We start from the raw sequence: 18,397 nt of genomic DNA, 5'->3' as shown, positions 1-18,397 counted from the left end.
ATGGCAGATACCTGTTTGATTTCTGCTCAGGGTTAACATGGGCTGGTTAACACAATGTTCCAATATTAAAATGTGCACAAATTTACATGGAGAGAAGAAGCAAGGAATAAGAAAAATTTCATTGACTATGTTATTGTTGATAGTAATGTTTTCCCAGTGGTGTAGAACACTAGGGTGTACAGAGGATCTGAAATTGGAAGTGATCACCATTTAGTCTTGAGCAGGATGAAATTGAATTTCATATTGAAAAGAAGAATTTGTAAGAAAATTTTAAAGAAAATAAAAGTTCAGCAGCTCTCAGATGTGAAGTGTAGACGAAAATACACAAACATTATTCAAGAAAAAATGAGAGTTTGAGAACAGGAACCAAAACTTGGAGATTCAGTTGCAAATCCTGAAGAAAACATCGATTGATTCAGCAGAGAGGCATCTGGTGAGATTGTCTGCAAGGATAGAAAAATCAGAACTCCATGGTGGACACAGGAAGTTAAAGAGGCAGTGAAGGAAAAGAAGAAAGCATATCAAAAGTTCCTGGCAAATAAGTCAGCTTTTGCTCTTAGAGAATACAGAGAAAAATGTAAGGAAGCTAAACACTGTGTAAAACTGGCTAAAGAAAAGTCATGGGAGGACTTTGGCAAGAACATAGAAAATAAATATCAAGAAGGTAGCAAGATATTCTGGAGGTTGTTGAAGAAGCTCAGAAATGCAGGAAAGAGTGCTGTAAAATGGACTAGAGATGATAAAGGTGACATCAAAACTGGTGAAAAAGATATCCTTGATGTATGGATTAATTACTTCGAAAAACTGCTAAATGTAACATAAAGTGATGACAACTGCACAGTAGTAAAAACACTCAACAGACATGCAATCAGGAATACATATCAATACATGAAGTAGAAAAAGCCATCAAAAGCCTAAAATGTGGAAAGAACAAGAGGCCATTGCTGGAAATAGTATGAGGATGTGAGTAAAGGAGTGAGAAGCAGGTTCTTTGCGTGGAGGTTGGTTGGTGAGTGGAATACATTGCCTGAGTGTATTGTGGATGCAGACACATTGAATCAGTTTAAGAACTGGTTGGATGAGCATTGTATGCAATAGCGAGTACCTCCCATGATGAGTCTCTGACCCCATGGTGGTCAAATGTTATTGATAATAATAACAATGTGAAAAGGCAGCAAGAGTAGATGATATTCCATCAGAAATGTTCAAGTATGGAGGTATAAAAGTCTTACAGTGGCTGCACTGCATAGTTCAGAAGGCCTGGAAAGAGGGATGAATTCCAGATGATTGGAGTAGAGATCTCATAGTACTGATATATAAAGAGGGAAATAAAACTGATGTGAGAATTACAGAAGTATTTCCCAAAGAGTCCCTGGTAAGATTTATGTAAGTGTAGTGCTGCATGGACACTTACATCATTACTAACTTCCTATATACAATTTTCCTCCAAATCAATCTGTCACGTGTCAAGACTTCAACATTATTAGATCTTATATTTCGATCTTCTAAGGCACTTTTTACTGTATCAATCCATCTATATTTTGGTCTTCCTGTGGGTCTTTTTCCTGCCAACCTGTGGCAAAGAACAATTGTTTTGCTAATCTTTCCTCTCCCATTCTGTTTAAGTGACCATACACCTGAGATTAGCTCTGCTAACACATTCCTGGATGCTAACAATGTCGAGTTCTTTCCTAATATCCTCATTTTTAATATGATATTGCCACTGATGCCATCTGTTCACCCCTCTAATCTTTCTAATTTGATTTAGTGTTTTGAGTAATTTTTCTCTTATTCCATATAAATTTATTCAGTTGACTTTCTACAATACCAGTTTGGTTGATTGTGTGGTCTATTTCGATATTTAATTTACCATCTTCACTAAAAATCATGCCTAAGTGGCTGAAATGTTTTACTTGTTCTATAGGTTTTCCATTCACAATGCAGTTGATATTTTCGATGCTTCTGCCTATTTTCATTGTCTTTGTCTTGTTATTTCTGACCTTCATACCAAATTAATCTAATACAAGAGTTATTGAATTTAGTCAGGGAATCTTGCAGATTTATTTAGAAGTATCACATCACCTGCATAGAGTAAAGAGCTCAGATTAACATCTCCAATTCTGATATCAGGTTTAATACCATTTTCCTTCATAAGTGATCCATATAGATAATAAATAACAGAGGGGATAATGTACATCCTTGTCTGACACCAGATTTAACATAAAACCATCTTCCTGTATGTCCTTCAATTCTAACTGCTGATTTACAGCTTAAATAAAGACTAAGTATTGCTTGATATAATCCTCCATTGACACCATACAACTGTAGCACTTTGAACAGCTTCTCTCTCTCTTGACACCTTGTCATATGCCTTTTCCAGTTCTTTCTTATATTCTCACGATTTCTCAACTATTTGTTGTAATGTGAAAATATAATCCTCACAGCCGCCTGTTTAGCCTGAATCCAGCTTGTTCTTCACCACGCTTCCATTCTACAATCCTTCTCAACCATTTCTCAAGTATACTTACATAAATCTTACCAGGGACTCTGTAGGGAAATACCTCTGTAATTCTGTAATCAGTTTTATTTCCCTTTTTATATATCAGTACTATGAGAGTTACTCCAATCATCTGGAATTCATCCTTCTTTCCAGGCCTTCTGAACTATGCAGTGAGCCACTGTAAGACTTTTATACCTCCATACTTGAGCATTTCTGATGGAATATCATCTACTCTTGCTGCCTTTTCACATTGTTATTATTATCAATAACATTTGATCACCATGGGGTCAGAGACTCATCATGGGAGGTACTCACTATTGCATACAATGCTCATCCAACCACTTCTTAAACTGATTCAATGTGTCTGCATCCACAATACACTCAGGCAATGTATTCCACTCACCAACCAACCTCCACGCAAAGAACCTGCTTCTCACTCCTTTACTCACATCCTCATACTATTTCCAGCAATGGCCTCTTGTTCTTTCCACCTTTTAGGCTTTTGATGGCTTTTTCTACTTCATGTATTGATATGTATTCCTGATTGCAGTCTGTTGGGTGTTTTTACTACTGTGCTGTTGTCATCACTTTATGTTACATTTAGTAGTTTTTCGAAGTAATTAATCCATACATCAAAGATATCTTTTTCACCAGTTTTGATGTCACCTTTATCATCTCTAGTCCATTTTACAGCACTCTTTCCTGCATTTCTGAGCTTCTTCAACAACCTCCAGAATATCTTGCTACCTTCTTGATATTTATTTTCTATGTTCTTGCCAAAGTCCTCCCATGACTTTTCTTTAGCCAGTTTTACACAGTGTTTAGCTTCCTTACATTTTTCTCTGTATTCTCTAAGAGCAAAAGCTGACTTATTTGCCAGGAACTTTTGATATGCTTTCTTCTTTTCCTTCATTGCCTCTTTAACTTCCTGTGTCCACCATGGAGTTCTGATTTTTCTAACCTTGCAGACAACCTCACCGCATGCCTCTCTGGCTGAATCAATCGATGTTTTCTTCAGGATTTGCAACTGAATCTCCAAGTTTTGGTTCCTGTTCTCAAACTCTCATTTTTTCTTGAATAATGTTTGTGTATTTTAGTCTACACTTCACATCTGAGAGCTGCTGAACTTTTATTTTCTTTAAAATTTTCTTACAAATTCTTCTTTTCAATATGAAATTCAATTTCATCCCTGCTCAAGACTAAATGGTGATCACTTCCAATTTCAGATCCTCTGTACACCCTAGTGTTCTACACCACTGGGAAAACATTACTATCAACAATAACATAGTCAATGGAATTTTTCTTATTCCTTGCTTCTTCTCTCCATGTAAATTTGTGCACATTTTAATATTGGAACATTGTGTTAACCAGCCCATGTCCTGAGCAGAAATCAAACAGGTATCTGCCATTATTATTAGCTTTGCTCTTTTCTCCAAATTTTCCCAACATTTTTGTATGTCTGACAATCATTTCCAACTCTGTTATTTAGATCCCAACAAGGACCAACTTTTCCTTTTTCATGTGTCAGTTGCTTTTTCTAAAGCTTCAAAAACCTCCTCCACTTCTACCTTAGTAGAACCTTCTGTGGGACTATAGACACAAATAAGTCTCATTGTCCAATTCCCCATTCTGATATTTGCACACATCACTCTACTTGATATTGTTTGCCATTCAAGATTAGCCTCATATTTTGTGTGCAATCCTACAGCTGCACCTTCTTTTCTCTGACTGTCATTGCCTGAATATAACATTTTGTATTTATTGCTCAGAAAGATCTCACCAGATTTTCTTTTTTGTTTCAGTCACATCCATTATGTTGATCTGCTACTTATCCAATTCCTCAGGTAGCTCCATTTTTTTGCCATTCAGGCTTCTTATGCTGATAGTACCAATCTTGAACTCTGGTGATGTTGAGTTGGGGGTGGGTTTTAGGATTTGTTCCAGTATCTGACTTTTCGCTATTTGCCCTGGTTTCCTGGCAAAAAAGAACGGGAGCCTTGTTTAACCGGGCGACACCCCAGCCGGCATGAAATTCTGTCATGTTGTACCATCATTTTTTATTTTGGTTTAGGCCAGTAAGCATACAATTTGGTCAGCTAAATCCCAAATTGCCATTCCATCCTCATTCGTTCACTATCCAGGTAGATAACTTAACAGGGTGCACCACGAGAAGGTGAGGATTGTACAATCGGTCAGAAGTCCTGGTCGGTTCACCGCATTCCTTTAAAGTCGATGTGGAAGTCTCCTCTCAGTTATATAGCTTTGACCCTTAAGAAACCTCAAACACAACACACATGTTAAAATAATTTCCTAATGTTAATAATAGGAAATTTACTTAATATTAGGAAAGAACTCGACATTGTTAGCATCCAGGAATGTGTTAGTAGAGCTAATCTCAGGTGTATGGTGACTTAAACAGAATGGGAGAGGAAAGATTAGCAAAACAATTGTTCCTTGCCACAGGTTGGTAGGAAAAAGACCCACAGGAAGACCAAAATATAGATGGATTGATACAGTAAAAAGTGCCTTAGAAGATCGAAATATAAGATCTAATAATGTTGAAGTCTTGACAGGTGAGAGATTGATTTGGAGGAAAATTGTATATAGGAAGTTAGTAATGATGTAAGTTGTCCATGCAGCACTATCATATCCTGTACACCCCTTGAGAGTACTTATCAGGAATTTTATGATGATTATGTGCTGTGCTTCCTTAAATTCTTAACTATAAATGCTTTGTTTACATCAGTTACACACACACACATGGTTGCTAAAAAAATGTTATTAAACTGCTGGATGCATCTACAAGTGGGAAGAAAAAAAAACAAAAAAACTAATGAGTCGTATGACCACACTGTGCCTGTATTTATATAAAGTAGATCAATACATATTTGGTGAGTAAAATTTTTTGTGGCTAGTAAGTTTAAGTTGTAATTCTGGAGCCATGTGTGTGTGTTTCTCTGTGCACACACCTTTGTACAGTTAGAATCTGAAAGTTTTTATTTTTTTTTTTTATATGGCTCCCCACCCCATGAAAGGTTTATTTATAAACCTATTCATACCCTGGTGGGCGGAGGTTTTTTTTTTTTTTTGTATTTTTTATTAAAATTTCTTATTTTTTTTACATTGGCCAGAAACCACCTTGCTCCAGAGAACAAACATAGAACTCCTTCAGGCCTACAATAAGCAAGGCTTGTACTGGGCAGTGAAATTCATCTCCTGTCTAAAGACAATCACAAACATCCATGCCTACGGTGGGATTTGAACCTGCAGCTTGTGGGTTGGAGAGCTAATCAGGCTGGCAATATGAAACAATACTAAATATGAAATTATAAGGTGCCAAGAAAATCTAAGCAAATATGAAAAAAAGAATATCCATAACTGCCAGCTTCTAATACTTGAAACTCTGTAATGTGGAGATGGTGAGCGACAATCCCAATAGACCTGTTAGAACCTGGTATGAGATAAGAAGCCATAGGTATATCCAAATGAATGCCAATCAATACCTACCTACCTGGATATTTATTTCCTTTGAATAGTAAGGTGGGGGTAGTGGAAGTTAGTCTCTTTATTGTAGATTCACTATAGTAAACCTTGCTATAATGAACAATTTTTTAGTCCTGACAGTTTTGCTATATGGGCCATCTAATGTAATAGAATGACAAAAGAAACTGAATGAAATATTAAGTTAATGTCTACTTACCTGCTCTACACCTGCAACTTCAGGAATATAGAACTGAAGCATATTCTGGATACCATTTTTCAAAGTAACAACTGAACTGGGACAGCTAGTGCAAGCGCCCTGCATCTTTAGTTTTACAATACCATTGTTAAAACCCTGAAAAGTACAGTCATATACTGAATAGCAGTGCCATTGTATAAGCTTAAAAGCAGCATGCACTTCTGTTGCAGAAGTGCAAACTGCTTTTGAGAAACATATAACTACCCAGTTAAAACATTCAAACTCAATCTGTACAAAATGTACTGGGCTTATAGGTATTATTTCTAGGAAGATTCCCATATCTTCAGATGGTCATATTTCTGATCATATGGGAATATGATCAGAAATATGATCCATCTTCATTCTTGGTGAATATAACTAAGTGAGTTTGGTTTTAGCTGGATAAAATCTATAAACAAAGAATTTGCAAGTATAAGACATTAAGTTCCTTACTTTCTTATGACAGTTTGCGGACTACTTAAGTTGCCTTAGCCTGTCATAATCACCAGATCCTGTAGTTTCCTTATATACTTCTTAAATGAGAAATCCACATGCTTAACCCTTCCCATTCAAGAATGATAATCACTTTCCTCTTGGAAGCAAAGTGGCTCACTTTGACAATTAACAGACATAATACATTGGCCTTGTAAGTTTGTTGTTTCAGCCATTTCCAATCCATATGAATGAAGTCTGTCACAGCTGAGTAAGTTGCCTTTCTATAAACCTAACTAATGTCATAAGACAGTTCTGTCAAAATGTGTATTTTCTGCCTGTTTTGTGGGAAAAAATGACTAAAGTTCCTTGGCAGTAAAAAAAAAAAAAACTTGTCACTGTATGAGACCAACTATCTTCAGTTGAAAAGCCCTTATAACAGTTCCTCATTTTATGGAAACTAGAATCCAAGGATTTCCAAAATACCAGTATCAGAAGAAACCCACTGGGTAGAAAGTCATCATCAAATTCCTGACATGTACCCTCAAGGGGTGCACAGGATATGATAGTACTACATGAAAAATTTACATCATTATTAACTTCCTATCTACAATTTTCCTTCAAATCAGTCTGTTACTTGTCAAGACTCCAACATTATCAGATCTTACATTTCTATCGTCTAAGGCACTTTGTACTATATCAATCCACCTATATCTTGGTCTTCTTCTGGGTCGTTTTCCTGCCAACCTGGCAGAGAACACTTGTTTTGCTAATCTTTCCTCACCCAATCTAAGTGACCATACCACCTGAGATTAGCACTGCTAATACATTCCTGGATTCTGACAATGTCAAGTTCTTTCTAATGACAAGAGGCCATCCCTAGAAGTTACGAAAGGAAACTGTGAGCAAGAGGGTGAGAAGTGGTTTCTTTGTGTGCAGGGTAGTCGAACCGTGGATTGCATTGCCTGATGGAGTGGTGAGAGCGAGAATGGTCAATGAGTTTAAGGAGTTGTGTGATAGACTTTGTGTTTCTTAAGGGGTGGGGCCACCGCTAAGAAACACAAATGAGTCTTGACAGACTATGTTCTTAGGAAGGACCTCCCACGATGAGTCTTTTGACTCCATGGAGGCCTGAATAATAATAATAATAATATCCTCGTTTTTAATATCATATTACCATTGATGCCATCTGTTCATGCCTCTAATATTTCTCAGGACTCTCATATCTGAGGTGTCTAGTCTTTGGTCAAGTGTTTTACTTCTGACCCAGCTCTCAGATCCATAAGTTAAAACTGATTTGAACACTGTCTTGTATACAGCTAATTTAGTGTTTGGACTAATTTCTCTCTTATTCCATATGAATTTATTCAATTGACTGCCTACCATACCAGCTTTGTTGATTCTGTTGTCTATTTCAATATTTAATTTATCATCTTCAGTAAAAATCATGCCTAATTAGCCGAAATTTTTACTTGTTCCACAGGTTCCCCGTTCACAACACAGTTGACATTTAAAACAATTCTACCCATTTTCATTGTCTTTTTAATGCTGACCTTCATACCACATCTATTACAACATTCATTCAATTTAGTCAGGGGATCTTGCAAACTTGTAGCGGATTTATTTAGAAGTATAACATCATCCGCATAAAGCAAAGAGCTGACATTAACATCTCCAATTCTGATATCATATTTAATACCAATTTCCTTCATAACGTGATCCATATAGATAATGAATAACACGGGATAATGAACATCCATGACTCACACCAGATTTAACATTAAACCATCTTCCTGTACTTCCTTCAGTTCTAACTGCCGACTTACAACTCAAATAAAGACCAAGTATTGCTTGATATAATGCCCCATTGACACCATATAACTGTAGGGTATTGAATAGCTTCTCTCTTGGCACTTTGTCATATGCCTTTTCCAGATCGACAAAACTTAAATAGAGATCTTTGTTATATTCCCATGCTTCTCAACTATTTGTCATAAAGTGAAGATCTGACAGCCTCCATTTGACCTGAATCCAGCTTGTTCTTCACCAAGCTTTTCTTCCACAATTCGTCTCAACCGTTCCTCAAGTATACTTGCATAGATCTTGCCAGGAACACTCAGTAGGGAAATACCTCTGTAATTCCCGCATTCAGTTTTATTTCCCTTTTTATATATGGGTACTATTAGAGCTCTACTCCAATCATCGGGAATTCATCCCTCTGTCCAGGCTTTCTGAACTATGCAGTGCAGCCACTGTAAAACTTTTATACTACGATACTTCAGCATTTCTGTTCGAATATCATCTAGTCCTGCTGCCTTTCCACATTTCAAGCCTTTAATGGCTTTTTCTACTTCAAGTATGGATATGTATTCCTGACTGTATGCCTGTTGAGTGTTTTTTACCACTGTGCTATCACTGCTTGTTTCATTTAGCAGTTTTTCAAAGTAATTACTCCATACTTCAAGGATATCTTTTTCTCCTCTTTTCATGTCACCTTTATCATCTCTAACTCCTTTTACAGCACTCTGTCCTCCATTTCTAAGCTTCTTCAACAATCTCCCGAATATCTTACCACCTTCATGATATATATTTTCTATGTTCTTGCCAAAGTCCTCCTAGTTTTACACAGTTTTCACTTTCTTACATTTATCTCTGTATTCTCTAAGAGCAAAAGCTGACTTATTTGCCAGGAACTTTTGATATGCTTTCTTCTTTTCCTTCACTGTCTCTTTAACTTCCTGTATCCGCCATGGAGTCCTGATTTTTCTATCCTTGCAGACAACCTCACCACATACCTCTCTGGGTGAATCAATCACGGTTTTCTTCAAGGCTTGCGACTGAATAAGCTCTGATCACTAATCTTAATATTTACCCATAATGCAAAGCACATCTCCTGGAGGAGATGTATGATGCTTTGTATTAAAGGCAAGGGGCCACTACCCAGACCAGTTTCGACCTTTATTGAGGTCTCATCAGTGGGAGCCAGGCTAGAAATACCAAGACTTTAGTAATACAGAGCTTATAAGTATTTTACCAGAACAAGTTACCATAAGGTGTTTTAACCTTATTAAATAAAAATCTCAGGAAGAGATATAAATGTAGAAAGTATTTTTACCTTGGGTATAATAAATCTTTAACATTTGTTAAAGATACCAAGCTATTTTAAACCTGGTTTTACTCCATTTCCCAAGTAAGCAAACAGACAAAATAGTCATGTTTGCGCCTGCACATAATGCAAGTCTAGCTGACCCTGCAGGTAGTGCAAGACCAAGATAACTCGTGGTAGTGGCCCCCTGCCTTTAATACAAAGCAGCATACATCTCCTCCAGGAGTTGTGCTTTGCATTATGGGCAAATATTAAGATTAGTGATCAGAGCTTATTCTACTTTTACCATGAGTTATCTTGGTCTTGCACTACCTGCAGGGTCAGCTAGACTTGCATTATGTGCAGGCGCAAACTTGACTATTTTGTCTGTTTGCTTACTTGGGAAATGGAGTAAAACCAGGTTTAAAATAGCTTGGTATCTTAACATTTATTATACCCAAGGTAAAAATACTTTCTACATATATATATATATATATATATATAAATGCAGGTAAGTTAGCTTGTTTCATATGGAGATAAAGTTTTTCCAATAAACTCTTCAGTAAAATGCAGTTTGATAGCTTTCTATGCCTATTTTCAGAGTTCTACAGTTTTTATGGCTGATCTTCATATCAAATTTGACACAGTAGTTATTTAATTTAGTTAAAGTTCCTCATGCAGACTTATAGCAAATTAAGAGGATAATGTTATCTGCATAGAATATAAAACTAATCTTGGTATCTCCTATTTGAATATCAGGATAAATGCCACCTTCCTGAATAATTTAGTCCATAGTGATTATAAATAAGAACTAAGATAAAAGAATAACCAAGTATTTCACCTATGTTGACATCAAATTATCTTCTTGTATTATTATTATGGGATACTTCATGGAGTCCTTTAGACTCATCGAGGGAGGCAATAAACATCTATCATACTTTGCTTTGAATTCGTTCTACTACACTTCATCCCAGCAATACAACTTCTCTTTTTAGAATCAGCAGCAGATTTAAAATATAAAAAAAAACAGCCTAATCTAAATAAATATGGTTGCATTAAACTTTCCAGCAATTTAGGAAACTTTAATTCTAAGGCCTCCTACCCAAAAAGACTAGCCAATGGCACCCATAGAAGATATTCCTCATATGACTTTAGGCTCAACGAAGAAGTCGAACTTCTTCCACTAATTGTTGTGTGTATTTTTATGTGTTATTACAATCTTAAGATTCTATTTCTGAAGATGTTGCTGTGACAGAGACAAAATATCCAAACAATTAAACCTGTTAAATTATTTCTCTGGGCTGTATTCATTCAGTTAAATTTGATTGTGAGAGAAAAATGATAAAATTAAATAGTTAGCTTAAAAATAAATAAAAGAAAGACAAAGATGATGAAAATAAATAGTAATCAAAAAGAGAAAAAAAGAGAGCTTTCTAAATGATGCCAGCAAGTTGGGTATGATGGAGCAGCATTTCAGAAAAACAAGGTGACCAGCGGCACCTCGGAGTTCTTTTCTTGGACCCCTGCTATTTAACTTATTATTCGTGATGGTATTTCATGTGGATTGACTAATAATCTTCAGTTGTTTGCTGATGATGCAAAGTTAGGTAGAACTAACAGGAATATTTGCTGATGTTAATTCTAAAACAGACTTTTAGCTTCAACAGATGAGTGGGATTGTGATTTTAATATTAATAAATGCACCTCAAAATGTAGCACCTTGCAGAGGTATAAGGCTGTGTACTGTATTGGTGGAGCTGTGCTTCAGAAAGTGGATGGGATTCAGAATTTTGGCATGATGATAGGCAGCGGATTAAAGCTCTGAGGGTAAATTGTAAGTGTCGTGAAGGCTGCAGCATATCATATTGCTGCTATGATAAAAGGTACATTGAGATGTAAGGATAAGGAGGTGGTTATGCCACTGTTAAAACACTTGGACCAACATGCACAGATTTCATAACCTAGTCTTCATTGTGATGTGGAAATGCTGGAAAAGATTCAAAGATTGAGTGATTAAGATCATTGGTAGGTGTCGCACTGATATGATCGTCGGCTTGTCGAGAGCTCCTGAAAAGATTAGTAGTATTTTATGTTATCATTGGCAATTTTACTGGAATTTTATGTAGTATTGTTTGCTTTTTGTTTCTTGGTGTGTCTGTGCGATTTTTGTGTTTTCTGTGTTATTTTAATTATTCTTTTTAAGATAAGATAGCGTACATATGGCACCGATAAAAAAAAAAAAAAAAATGGCAACCAGATCGCCATGTTTGTTTAAGAGTTTTGATATAAAAGAGTTTATGCTGTCTCTGAGATGTACGCTTTGCGAAGAGCAGTGGAAGTCTGGTTAGATGGTGATAGTGGAGTTAATATGTGCAGAAAGTGTAAGAAGAATGAGGATCTCAAGCGTGTTTCGGGTGGGGAGAGTGATATCGTTAAAGATAGTCAGAATATAGAAATTAGCGATGCGATAAGGAATTGCGAGGTAGTACCAGATAGGTGTGAGAGCGTCTTTGAAAGTGTAAATGAAGGTAGAAATATAGAACGAATGGATGATTTAATTGATAATGAAAATGGTGAGATAAATGCAAGTAATGAAATCGCTCGGTTGAGCAGAGCAATACACAGAGCAAAGCGGCAACTGGAGCATATGGAAAATGTGTGCCGAACGTACTGACTAATAAACGGTGAGTCTGTTACGAAAAATAATAGAATGTCGTAAGCGTAAATAAAATGAAGGAGCGAGTGCTGTATGGAGATTCGCTATTAAGAGGTGTGATAGTTAAGAGTTTGACGAAATCGTACCAGCTATGTGCGAACATAAAGGACGCCAGCAAATCTATTCGAGTGCAAAAACAGATGGTGAAAGAGATGATAATCGTGGCAGGAACAAATGATTTGAAAGAAGACAAAATGGAAATGATAGAGGATGTGAGAGAATTACTTGAGGTTGCAAAAGAGAAGAGTGAGAGAGTTAGGATGGTGAGTATTTTGCCGCGGTATGAAGTGTTTAGAAGGAGGGCCATAATTGCCAATGACTTTATGCGTGGGTTATGCATGGAGAGTGGTGTGGAATTTGTGGATGTGTGGAGTGAGTTCGATGGGCAAAAGGATTTATATAAGATGGATGGGTTACATTTGAATGGAATTGGTGTACGGAGGCTTGAAAAAGTGTTGATGAATGAAGTGGATGTACAGACCCAGGGAAACTAGATTTATTAAGGGGGGGGAGAGTAGATATGCAGACTTTAGGGAGGCAGTCGAGTGTATGAATGAGTATAATATGCCCGAGCGAGTACAAAGGACAACAGATCAGAATGGGATAGTTAGTATAAGGCATCAAAGTAGGGATGGGACTAATGGACTTCTGCAATTCATGTACACTAATGCCAGGAGTATTAGGAACAAGAAGGAAGAGTTTTTGGCCTTGGTTGGCACTTCCAGGGGCCACAGGTTGTTGGTATTAGTGAAACATGGCTGACAGAAGATGATAAAGCTAGTGGGATGGAATGCGACAGGTATAGTGTGTTCAGGAGTGACAGGGAGAATAAAAAGGGGGAAGGAGTGTTATTGATGATAGCTGATGAGTTGAAGCCAAGGAGTATAGAAGTTGAACTGCAAGATAGAGAAAAGAGCATATTTGAGGCTATTTGGTGTGAGATAGAGTCTAGCAGAACAAAATATACAATTGGGTGCTGCTATAGACCAGGTGATGGAATAGATGGTGGGGATAGTATGCATAGGCAAATAGAAGAAATGAGTGGAAGGAGGGTAATTATTATGGGTGATTTCAATTATGATAACATTACTGGAAAGAGGAGAGGGCACATGGGAGGAAGGAACTGGATTTTATGCGGTTATTAAAGGACAACCTGCGACAGCATGTAGTGGAAAATACTAGGGGGCAGAGAGTGCTTGACCTAGTAATTGCATCTGAGAATGTGGCTGTAACGAACATGACCATGTTGCCACCAATTGGTGAGCATGATCATAAGGTCATGACTTGGGAGGTGGCTACAGGAGTGGAATTTACAATTAAGAGAGGGTACATGTGGAATTACCGGGTTGGTAAGTATGACAAGCTTAGGAGTGTGCTTGGCTTAGTGCCATGGCATGTAAAACTGCAACGGCTGGATGTTGATAGTGCATGGGAGGTGGTTAAGAAGTGTTTGCAGGAGACAATGGTTGACTGTATACCAAAAGTCCAAATAATAAATCAAGTAGGGGTTAAAAGGATGAATAACACCGTTAAGCTTGAGCTGCAAAAAAAGAAACAATTGTGAAGGGAATTTAAGGAGAAAGGTAACCAGCAGGTGCAGGAACAGCATAAAGCTCAGGCCAGGATGGTAACAAGGGTGGTAAGAAAAGCAAAAGCAGATTACGAAAGAAAACTGGCCATGCAGGCTAAAGAGAATCTAAAACAGTTTTTTCAATATGTTGCAAGTAAAAGGAAAAATGTTCATGGCAGAATGATTTTAAAAAATGCTGAGGGTAGGAAGGTAACCGAATCAGTCGATATAGTGGAATTACTGAGCGAGCACTTTGCAAGAGTATATCGTTCAAGTGGTGACATTGCAAGAATGGAAGAACCAACAGCTTATACTGGAATTGTGATGAATGAAGTAGAGGTAAATAGTCTATTACAGAACCTCAATGTCAATACATCTGTGGGATTGGATGGTATACCAGCTCATGTCGTACGTGAAGCGGCTAAAGAATTGTCAGTGCCCTTGACCATTCTGTTTAATTTGAGCCTCGGGTCTGGGTCAGTCCCAAGGGGGTGGAAAGAGGGGAAAATAGTTCTGCTGCATAAAGGTGGTTCCAAGGCTGCTGTTGAAAATTACCGATCAACATAACAGGAATCGTTATCAAGGTATTGGAGAAAATAGTCAAGAGGAAAATACAAGATTGGATAGATGAAAATGGGATACTGTATCGGGGACAGTATGGTTTTGTGAAGGGTAGTCATGCTTCAGTAACTTGCTCACGTACTGGATAAGGGTAATAGGTTTACAATGATTCTACTTGACCTTGCTAAGGCCTTTGACAGGATACCACGTGGAATTCTAATCAGTAAATTGCAACATATGGGGATGGATATAGGGTTGGTGAGATGGATAGGAGGGTGGTTGATGGAGAGATATCAGAGAGTAGTTTATTCAGTAGTAGAGTCCACAAGACAGCCTGCGACTAGTGGTGAGCCACAAGGATCTGTTCTTGGACCACTGCTGTTTAATTTGTTCATTAATGATATAGGAAAGGATCTGAGAGGAATAGTTCATTTGTTTGCAGATGATGCAAAGTTGGGTAGGGCAATAGTGAATGCAGATGATGTCAAAATTTTGCAGGATGATTTGGATAGATTGGAGCTCTGGGCTAAGGAGAATGGATGTCAATTTAATGTGGCAAAATATAAGGTTATACATTTTGGGGTGAAAAGATTAGAGCAGTTTACTACATTGGTGGAACTGTACTCCAGGAAATTGATGAGGCGCGAGATTTAGGAGTGTTGGTGGATAAGGAGATGAAGTTTAGGGGACACATGGCAAAAGTGGCCAAATCAGCTCATCAAATCACTTGGTTGCTGAAAAATACGTTGACAAGCAGGTTATTGTTCCTCTGTATCGAGCCTTGATAAAACCCCATCTCGACTACTGTGCTCAGATTTGGTCACCTAGGTTTCTTCTTGATGGGGAGGAGGTTGAGAGGATCCAGGGGCGAGTGACCAAGATGATAGCAGGTCTGTGGAATGAACGTTATGAGAACAGGTTGAGGATTTGTGGGCTGGAAAAATTGGTTGATAGGCGGAGGAAGGGAGATATGATTGAGACATTCGAATTACTGAAGGTTTCTACAAAATTCATTCAGAAGATATTTTTGAGAGCAGGGCTGGTTGTGGGAGGACTAGGAGACATCCATGGAAACTGGGCAAAAGTGTGGTTAGTAAGGGTTTTAGAGCTGGGTTCTTTACTTTTAGAGTGGTGAATGAGTGGAATGGGCTGCCAGAGTCTGTGGTGGATGCTGTGACAGTGAATGAGTTTAAGGCGAGGTATGATAGATACTGTATGAATGTCGAATAGTTGTGATGAACATGATTTGGGGCCTCCCTCGATGAGTCTAAGGACTCCCTGGAGTTGCCCGTAATAATAATAATAAAAGGAAACACTGGAAAGAGTTTGGGTGGATAGCAGGAACAGAGGTGATATGATAGCGATGTTTAAGTCAGTGATTGAATTTTATCAGATAAATACAAAGGAATTATATAAAGAGTAGAAGATGAGAGCAGAAAAACAAGAGGCCATCCCTGGAAGTTAAATTATAATTGCCAAGAAGTTATATTTTTATTTAATCCTCTATCCAATTATAAACAAACATAGTTTGTAAGTGAGACACTTTCATGATTAGGCCACTTGTATATGAAGTACAAAAAAACTTCACATCAATTGCCTTAGTATCCCATAATACAAAGCATACATCCCTTCTGACATGTGCAAAGCTATGCATTATGGAAAGGATCCCTACTCAGACTGGTTTCAACCTTTATTGGGATCTCATCATTGGGAACCAGAATGAAAAGAGATAGAAAGGTTGAATTTAATGTAGGAGTCCTATACAATATTTCCCATATATTCCAATCTTCACTTTCTTGCTCTAATTATATTAGAGCAAGAAAGTGAAGATTGTAAGCCTCCTACCACACTACGATAGAGGCAAACTGAGGAGGAGGAGGGCATTGATAGCCAATGAGTCTATACTTAGATTGTGCAGAAGGAATGATGTAGGATTTGTGGTTCTGTGGTCTGTGTTTGATGGAAAGAAGGATCTGTACAATGCTGATGGACTGCATCTAAATGGTTCTGGTGTTAGTTGTCTAGAGTGTTAATAATTAGATATTTTTATATAGATTTGATTTTATTATAATATTAATCCTACCGACTGCGCATTTATTTAAATATAGGATTTTTATTAATTTAATCCTGTATATAGAAATGATCTCTGTTCAACAATTATTTTTAATTTATTTTCCGAGTGTACCTATATATTATATGCACAAGGGTTCACTCTGATTGGCACAAGGGTTCACTCTTTCTTTCAGAATCCAAATAAACACTGACTCAAGACCAAAATACAAAATAAACACATTTAATAAAACAAAAACAATATATATATATATATACACTTCAAACAATATTACATAACTAAATACAAATTTAATTAGATCCAAGGCCATTTTTTTTTAAATCAACTTACACTTAAGACTAGACTAAACACTGTTTTCACAATGACAAAATGTTCATAGCCAGTTTCTCTCTGTCAAAGCCCTTTTCCGAAGATATATGACTTTATTCTTCATTTTCACAGGATCCTTTATCATCACTTATGTAGCACACATTAATTCTTCCTAACTCAATTCCATCTCATTTTAGTAGAAATAATAGTTAGATCTGGCGTCCTTAATACAGATGAAACTTCCTAATCGGAGAGTTTTCTCGAACATTCCTTTAGAACATAATAGCAACTTCTTTTATTCATTAATGTTTATCGGCAGTCTTAACTCTTCCACTTTAAAAAAACTCACAGTTCTACGATTCCCTTTTCGGAACCTACTATAAATCTTTCAATTAGTGTTTCCTCCAATATTCCTTTTAAAACCCCAATAGCAATATTTTCTTTTATTTATAACTACTTATTCCACTTTAAAACTTAATAGTTCCATGATTCCTTTTTCGGAATATACCAATTAATAGTATATTCCAAAAAAGTATAAGTTTTGTGTTTTATGAACACTCTTCTTGTTTACTCTCTCGTTGCTTCGATACCAAACTTGTCAGCTGTCAATCACACATCAAATTTCTCGGCGAGCATGTGCATTCCATGAAAGTGGCAAGTGAGAAACTAAATACAATGGCTGACACACAGGTTACGTTAGCGACAAGAGAATGTCTTCATGAAACACATAACTTAATTATTTAAAATTACAATAAAATTGCTTAAAATAACACAACTATTCAAATCCGGTAAGTACATAAATTTTTAACTGCTTTACATATCATTTTTGACAAAACCATTTCAATAACGGGCACATCGCAATTGCTGACAATGCGTGTTATGAAACTAAAACTAATAAACTTAAACAAAAACAATACGTAAAAATATTCAAAATTTTAAATTATGATTAACATCAGTTTCATCTTTCTCTGAAAAAAAAATTTTTTTTTTTTTAATTTTAAATATTTGACCTATATCTAACAAAACTGTTAATGCTTATTTCTTGATCTTAAATAATAACGTGATTCTTGCTGATCATTATTCACACTCTCAGAATCATCTAATGCTAGAGATAATTCAGAATTTACATCTTCAAATTTACTATACTTACAAATTTCATATCTATACTTTCAAATATTTCATTTAAACTACTTGAATTATGCTCTAAATCTACAGAATCATCACTATCAGAATCAAATTCTACAGGTATATGAGATTCTTTATCCTTATTAACTAAATTAGAGGTATTTTCACATTCCTCTGGTTTATATAACTCTAAGTTAACTAACCTATGATATTCTGCTACTATTTCATTCATGTTAGAGTCAGTTTCATTTTCATCATTATTTCTGAATTATGGGATTTCTAAAATTTCCTGCATTAGGGTTTCTTTTAC

General features: G+C 36.6%; 1 protein-coding gene across 2 annotated transcripts in view; it reads right to left on the bottom strand.

Moving 5' to 3' along the window:
- LOC150104432 (NFU1 iron-sulfur cluster scaffold homolog, mitochondrial-like) overlaps positions 1 to 18,397 on the bottom strand; it is a 201,014-nt gene that overhangs the window by 17,427 nt on the left and 165,190 nt on the right. For both annotated transcript variants that reach the window (XM_090396368.1, XM_090396369.1), the window contains exon 6: positions 6,201 to 6,335. In XM_090396368.1, the coding sequence (XP_090252494.1) occupies positions 6,201 to 6,335 (135 nt within the window). The remainder of the gene's footprint in view (positions 1 to 6,200; positions 6,336 to 18,397) is intronic.

Source organism: Typopeltis vanoorti, chromosome 8, assembly GCF_054136105.1.
Source record: "Typopeltis vanoorti isolate ZY-2024b chromosome 8, IOZ_Tvanoo_1.0, whole genome shotgun sequence".
NCBI classification, from domain to species: domain Eukaryota; kingdom Metazoa; phylum Arthropoda; class Arachnida; order Uropygi; family Thelyphonidae; genus Typopeltis; species Typopeltis vanoorti.
The sequence above is the reverse complement of the archived record's forward strand: the minus strand, read 5'-3'. Positions and strand labels throughout refer to the sequence as shown.